General features: G+C 43.7%; 1 protein-coding gene across 1 annotated transcript; it reads right to left on the bottom strand.

The window, feature by feature from the left end:
• Positions 1-3,057: 3,057 nt before the first annotated feature.
• Positions 3,058-7,074, bottom strand: LOC125545858 (beta-glucosidase 5-like). Its single transcript, XM_048709905.1, has 13 exons — positions 6,772-7,074; positions 6,602-6,665; positions 6,408-6,466; positions 6,043-6,118; positions 5,877-5,948; positions 5,629-5,716; positions 5,247-5,505; positions 4,769-4,884; positions 4,488-4,702; positions 4,233-4,261; positions 3,929-4,031; positions 3,675-3,762; positions 3,058-3,544 (listed from the first exon to the last, which is right to left on the bottom strand). The coding sequence occupies exons 1-13, from the start codon at positions 6,895-6,897 to the stop codon at positions 3,313-3,315; spliced, it is 1,527 nt and encodes a 508-aa protein (XP_048565862.1). The 5' UTR covers positions 6,898-7,074; the 3' UTR covers positions 3,058-3,312.
• Positions 7,075-7,558: the final 484 nt, after the last annotated feature.

Here is a 7,558-nt window from a genome sequence, read left to right as displayed (position 1 = left end):
GCCTCCACCTACAAGGCACAATTCTTGGGCATGATTCTTTACCCTATGGAGCAAAAGGTTTGGAAAGTGTGGGCTCCGCCAAAGGTCAAGTTCTCCACTTGGTTAGTGCTACAAAGACTAGATTTGGACCGTCGATAGATTGGCCAAGCAAGGGTAGGCAAATTATACCTTTTACCCACTTTGCAAAAGGGAACAAGAATCCGTGGCACATCTCTTCTTCAAGTTTCATTTCACCATTAGGCTTTGAAACTTGGTCATTGAGAAACTAGGGGTCTACTTGTCACTTGGATGGCTCTGTAAAGTACTGGTGAGCTAAAAGGACCTGCTCGAACATCCTCAATCGGAAGTCCATGGCTTCACTCACAATGCTTCTGTCATGGATAATTTGGAATGAGACAAACTCACGTGTCTTCCGTCGCAAAAGTGCACCGTGCACCGACAATCTTGCTCAACACCATTTTAAACGAAGTAAAGCTTTGGAGCACCGTAGGAGCTAAGAAACTAGGGGATGTGAGAGTAATCACCATGTGTTGTATGAGGGTTGGATGTAAAACAAACAAACTCTATTCTCCTCTTAATTAATAGATGAGGCAAAGCTTATGCCCCTATTTTGAAAAAAAAATCAACATCATCAGCATCTAGGAAAGTGGGACGGATTGACACGTGTCAAAGGGACTACAACACCATACAGTAATTTTTTTACTACAACATCGTACACTAATATGGAGGATCTCAACTAAGCTTAGCTCGGATGGTCACGTTTCTTTTGGTGGAGCAAGCCCACCCCGGTTCAAGTCCTACATTTGGCATTGGCGTTCGTATTTTTTTAGATTTATTTTAGGCTTTCCGGTGATTTTATTCAGTGAGAGGAGACGTTCTCCCGATGGTAACTTCGTCAATCTCAAAATGTTGTGCCGTCTCGGTATCTCGAAGGTGCTCATAGGGGTAGGATACGTATGTTCATAGGGGTGCGTGCGGGAGCAATCTGTGTTTGTATTGTGTTAAAAAAATCCGATGAATTAGTACCATGTGTGTGATACTAGATGAGTAAATAGCTTAAAATCATCGTAATTGGGATTAGTGTTATCAAGGACCGCCACTTAGAGTGTCTGTAGCACATACGACTGACATCGGGATAATTTTTTTGCAAAAATAAACACTAGTGAGGGGATTATTAAATTTGACAACATTTCTAACTGGTTGGACATGCATATGTAAACGTTAAGGTGGCATAGAATGTTAGCGCCGTCTGTGTTCATCGTTAAGTTGCACCGGAGTTGTGTTCCACGACTCCATCTAATCGGACCTAGGGCGTTATATAGGCTCTCATCAGTGTTCTTTTCTCAGAGCAGAGATTTGCTACAGACATCTCGTTTGTCGACGTCTTCTGGTCTACATTAACAACTTACTTCTAGAATCTCGGGTTTCAACAAAGTTTCAAAACTTTTTTGCTATTTGTTATAATTTAACTGTTCATCATGGGTGCATTGCACTTGGATGTAGCCACAACTTTCCATTTAAAGACAAATCTTTACAAATTTCTCTGTTTCAAAATCTAGTAAAAATCCGGATATGGACACAACCGCTCGACATGGGCATGGAGGGGAACAACAAGGAGTCGCAGGACGGGCAGCACCATAAATTTCTCTGTTTTATGTGGCAAGCCATGCGTGGTTGGTTGCCGGCTGCAGACTAGATTAAGAAAAGAAATGGGCTGGACTCGGAGTTCTGTGTGCTGTGTGGGGCTGTGGAAAACACGAACCACATTCTTTTCGCTTGCCCTCTAGCGCGTCTCTTTTGGAGCGGTTTGAGGGAGTGGCTTCATGTCTCATGGGCCCCATGCTCTTTCGACGAATTGTTACTTTTGGTCAATGGCTTGGGTGGCCAGATTAAGAGGTTATTTTGGTTTGGGTTCTCGGGTTTTCGTTGGGTGCTTTGGACAACTCGCAAGAAGTTTACCATCGAGCGGGTCTTCCCTAGCAAGGCTGCTGACCATCTTTTTAAATTATCTATCGGTTGCGGCAGTGGAGATCATTGACTAAAGAGAAGGACCGAGCAGTGGTGGAGCTTCTTTTTTTTCAAGGATATGTCAAGCAGACGTATCGAGATCATAGATAGAAGATGCCAAGATGGTGAGTTATCACAACGTTACAACAACCAAACCCACGGCTGCATGAGTCCGAGACTGCATGCTGACTACTCGCTATCGCTCACCCTATCTATCCTGACTGGGAGCGATCCTGCCTCCCGCAACAGTGCCGCAGCCCTCCAGTTTTGTCCCTCTGTTTCGAACTGTCGCAGAACCTCATTCACGGAAGGTGAAGCTCTGTTAAACACAATGTCATTCCTGTGTTTCCACAGTGTCCAAGCCACCAGAGTGACCACCGTCCATGTTTCTTTTCTTTTGTTCTTCTGAATATTGAGGGAGGTCCACCATCCCACGAGTTCAGCCTCCGGCTCCGATGTCCAGTGAGGCTTTCCCCAGTTATCCATGATGACGGCCCAAACTTGCCGAGCGAGAACACATTCAAGGAGCAGGTGATCAATCATTTCCGGCTCCTGGTCCCAGAACGGGCACGCCGCTGGGTGTAGCAGTAGTCGTCTCTATAATCTGTCCGACGTCCAACATCTTCAATTTGCCGCTAGCCAGGAGAAGAACTTGCAAGTTGCCGGTGCTCTGGACTTCCATATTTCCGTGGCTCCTGCCGCCTCAATTCTTGCGGCAAAGTGAGCACGATAGACTGATCGGGCAGAGAACAAACCATTTTCTTCCCATGTCCAGACAATCTTGCCATGGCCCTAGTTGCCTGGGGCCTGGCTACGCCCCTGGCTCCACATCACTGTCCGTGGATGGATACCTAGGGGCCAACAATGCCCTCCATAGCCCTAGTTGCCTGGGCCTGGCTACGCCCCTGGCTCCGCACCACTGTCCGCGGACGGATACCTAGGGGCCAACGATGCCCTTACTTTGTAGCGGCACTTCTGACCAGATTTCCTTCATGGCGTCGATTTCACACGTCACTTGCATTGCATGGTTCGATGAGTATGTCAAAAAAGTTAAAAAAAAAACCATAGCAGCAGCTGTTGTGCTGGCAATGTTGATATACCAATCAAACATCCCCTGAAAATTTTCAGCAAGGAAACGGTAGAGATGGGTCCGTCCTTATGGTTTTACTTGACGTCGAAAGACACTAGAGATGTAGTATTATGATGCATCCACTGCTGACTCTCCCTATGAAGGAAAGAGAACAACATTGTGCGTATCTATGCGTATGTGGTATGCCTATGTATTTACGTGTCCGACGATGCGACTCATTGTTCAGCATGCCATCCTGTACTGTTGAGCTCACTCTGAACATGGATGTCATCGTTATTGTTCTTCAGGAAGGCAGAGTACCAGCGAGCAGAGAGCCTGGCTTGCCGTGGCCGCGCCTCGTTGTTAAAATCGACACGGTACAGGCCGTACCGTGCCTGATACCCTGACAGGTACTCGAAGACGTCCAGGAAAGCCCAGACAAAGTAGCCTTTCACGTTGACTCCATTCCTGCAGAGCAAAACATCACCATGGTAACTGAACTCTGAACTCTGAAGTTCTGGTTACAGGGCGCCCCAACTGCATGAAATTGTAGTGATGCAGAAAAAACATGTGCAGTTTTTCTTTTCGAACGACTGACCTTAATGCAGCCAATGTGCTCCCTATATAGCCCTTCAAGTACCCGGTCCTCTCGGTGTCGACGAGAGTGTCATTACTAGAGGATTGACCTGAAGAGAGAAAGCAGAGCAGGCAAAAGATACCATCAAATATGTATGAACTGCAAACCAACGATGATGTCCGTAAACATTGAAATGATTTTAGATAGAATGATTGAACTAGTATGTCTTTGTTTTGTTTCGGAGAACATCGTAATCAGGAACTAGGCCGACTTGCCATTCTCTTGGATATAAATGGGAATGTTCCCGTAGGCTTCTTTCAAGTACAGTAGCACACGTTGCAATCCTTCAGGGTCACTTGGAAAAGACGTTGGTGGAGCCTGCATTCACAAGTTGTTCTTCTTCATGTCACAACTTGCAAGACAGACACAATCCCAGTATTGCTCAACTGCATGACCTTCAAGTGTATTTCATTGATTTCTGGTATCTCGTGTTAGATTAGAATTCCAAATTTAACGTTTCATGTAAAAGAACAGCTGAACCCGGTAGTATCTGACAAACACATCATTGAAGAACTTTACCTTACCGGCTGGCGGGTCTGTTTTAGAAGCTGCACCAATGAAACATATATTTTCTTAGATGTGCCATTTGGATAAAAAAAAATCTTAGATTGTAAATCTGCTTCAGAAGCGTAACAAATTTCATCAGTTAATATATTGACAATGTGAACCTTCTGTTTGCATCATTATCTTGTCAGTAGATAAAGGGAACACATTGCCCACTACTGCTGCAGTTCTGCTACAAAAAAATATGAACACTAAATCAAGGATGCTTACCTTTGTAGCTGATTGACAAGTCTGCTGTATAGTCGCGAGCGCCTTTCTTTATAGGGAGATCATTCACATAGACAGAATAATAGTGATTTATCCCGATGAAATCTGCACTACCAATAATAGCTTCAGACTGGATTCTTGTGAAGGGTGGAAGACGAGAACCAACAATTTTCTTCATTCTTTCTGGATAATCTCCAGACATCAAGGGCTCTAGTATCCTAAAAGGAATCACAAGCTGGTTAGTTCTGCATTTCTGGAGCAAAGATAGAGTAAAGATAACATACCAGCCCAAAAAGAAGTCCAAACATCTTTTTGTTGCTTCTAAATCCGCCGTAGACTTTGTCATAGGATAAGGCCAAAGGGAGTAAATACTTAGGCCGACAACCCCCTTTTGCATGGCCTACATGCAAAACTTCTTTTATGGACAAATAAATCTTTCCATATGAATATACATCATGGGAAATTAAAAGTGATGTATTTGTGCAGCTAATCAGTCCTTATGTTGAGAAATCCAAATATTTAATATGCCAACAAACTACAATTGATAGTGATTGACCCCCACATATCAGTATATGGTTAGACAGTACTTTCTCTTGAGAAGAATATATGGTCAGACAATACTTTCTCTTTAAAATATTTTTCTTTTTGAAGAATATACAGTTACTCATATATCAGAATTTATATTAGATAGCAACATAAATCTTACTAGCTTATAATCACAGAGAGGCACTGGTTCTAAATTTTAGGCCCAAAATCACTCACTTGATATTTTTCTCTGTAAAGCCTAGTTGCCGATGCATGCGCCAATAGCATGTTATGAGCTACTATATATGGTTCCACAGTTGAGTCACCCACGGTACATTTTATAGCTCCAAAAGGATCAGAGCAATGTCCTGGTGCGATCACTCCGATATCGTAAGATCCCATCGCACCTACATTAGGTTCATCTATCGTAGTCCAGTAGGAGACCCTGTCTCCAAACTCCCTGAAGCAAACATCTGCGAATGCTGTGAAATCTTCCCTGCATTTTGCAGTAGCACCTGTGAGGAAATATTAATACCAGGACTAGGAAAGTAGGGCCGTCTCGACATTTGAAGATTCTGAGCTAGTTCATCACTACAAGGGAGAAATTCTGGGATCTTACACAATTCTAGGGCTTAGCCATCCTCCATACTCATCTTCCAGTATTTGAGGGTACTCAAGCTGGTAAATCATAATATGGACTTGAATCCCTGAGGAAACATGATGGACACACATAAGTTTAGATAGTGGAGACACATGAAAATAGATTCTGCATTTCTTTAAGAAGTGTTGATCATTTACTAGGCTACTAATATATGAATCTGTTTTGCCAGTACAATTCCATTTATATACAACAGAAAATAAACGTACCATGTTGCACTAGCGCATCTATTAGATTGTTGTAATACTCGAGTCCTTTTGGATTGACAGCTCCCCTGCCATCTGCAAATCTCATTAGAAACTAACAATCAGATTAAATTTTGTGTTCTTCTTTTCTAGTATAGTGCAATGGAGTTATAATGGCAAGTGCTTATACATGGGATGAGCCTTGACCAGGAGATGGAGAATCTATAGGCCTCTAGGTTCATGTCAACCATGAGCTTCACATCATCCTGAAACATCAGAACATGTGTTGTTAAAAGTTAAAACAGAATGTTCAGATATTCAGTGTGGAAATCACAACACTTCAGCACAGCAAAATAAAATAAAATTGATAGATAGGAAATAAGAATAAATTTTATTCTGTTTTTGGCAGAGAAGAGAGAATAAGGAACTAGACAGAGCTTGTTAGGTTCAGTTTGATAGCACTAGCAGACGGCTGCACTGCATCCTTGATTAAAATCACTGCAATCAGCCATGCAGGCCCCCCAAAAATGGGCAGATTTAGAAGCTTGTACCTACCTTGTACTTGTGGTACCCGTCGGCAGCGACATCACCTACGCTTTTATCCGCCATTTTCCCTGTCGTCAGAACAAGAAATATCAGCACGAACCTGACAGGATAACTACCTGACCAAACATCAGCATCCAATTTTTATCTTAGTCCCAAATCAGCACGAGCCGCCTGAGTACCTGAATGGTTATTTGGTTAATTACCTGCGTGAGTGAAGGTGTCCCAGATGCTTGGGTTCCTGCCGTCCTCAGCCACGGCGCCCTCGTACTGCAGCCAAACAAACCCCCCAAAGGCTAAGTAAATTGGGCGGAAAAACACAAGCCGAATGAAAACAATTCAGATTTTTGCTGGGTCATGGTTGTTGGCTTGTTGCCTGGTACGCGGAGGTGGCGGCTCCGAAGACGAAGTCCCGAGGGAAGTCGGCCCGCGTGAAGCCGAGAGCGGGAGGAGCTGCGGCGGCGGAGAGAAGCAGCAGCGAGAAGAAGGCGACGGAATCCATTGCTTGCTGCCCTGCAGCCAGAACCCACCAGTGTCTGTACTCCGTACCCAGGGAGGATAAGGCGCTTACCGCTTTACAAATTTTTTGGCTCGTTTTCCTGGCACGAGAATGGGCGGTGCTGCAGCCGCCGCTTGCGGGCTCGCTTCTCGAAGAGTCAAATCACCTCCCGGGCCACATGAATCTCGTTTAAAAAGTAGTACTACTTTTGAAAACAATAATTAACGGAAATTGACAATGGCTTCTAGATGTATATGCATCCATTGTCTAAATACACATTTTAAAAAGTTGAAAATTCCAAATAAAAATCCCGCATGTATATCCAGACTATTCATTTTGCATTTCTTTATTTTTTTTACACAAGCCACAAAAAACGTCGGTTTCACCGAAACTTTGTGCGTGTACATAGAATGTCCGAATATACCCGTGAGATTTTTGTTTCAAAATTTTCAACTTTTTAAAATGTGTATTTAGACAATAAATGCATATGCACCTAGGAGCCAAAACACCGCGTCATTAATTGTGTACTACGTATGTGCGTATCTCCTTAGGCTGGTCATAGTGGGGAGTAACTTCGGAGCGCACTTTCAGCGCACGGCGGCATTGGCGCACTTTATCTAGGCCGTGTCATGCATGCTGCAAGATGGATACAATGAGTGCCAGC

The sequence above is a fragment of the Triticum urartu genome, chromosome 3, assembly GCF_003073215.2.
Source record: "Triticum urartu cultivar G1812 chromosome 3, Tu2.1, whole genome shotgun sequence".
NCBI lineage: Eukaryota > Viridiplantae > Streptophyta > Magnoliopsida > Poales > Poaceae > Triticum > Triticum urartu.
The sequence above is the reverse complement of the archived record's forward strand: the minus strand, read 5'-3'. Positions and strand labels throughout refer to the sequence as shown.

Excerpts from the sequence above, each read along its gene's own strand:
- LOC125545858 (XM_048709905.1), bottom strand. The coding sequence starts at position 6,897 with ATGGATTCCGTCGCCTTCTTCTCGCTGCTGCTTCTCTCCGCCGCCGCA. Across the intron at positions 6,467-6,601 it reads GGACACCTTCACTCACGCAG|GGAAAATGGCGGATAAAAGC; the intron begins GTAATTAACCAA and ends TTCTGACGACAG. Across the intron at positions 4,032-4,232 it reads CAGACCCGCCAGCCGGTAAG|GCTCCACCAACGTCTTTTCC; the intron begins GTAAAGTTCTTC and ends TTGTGAATGCAG.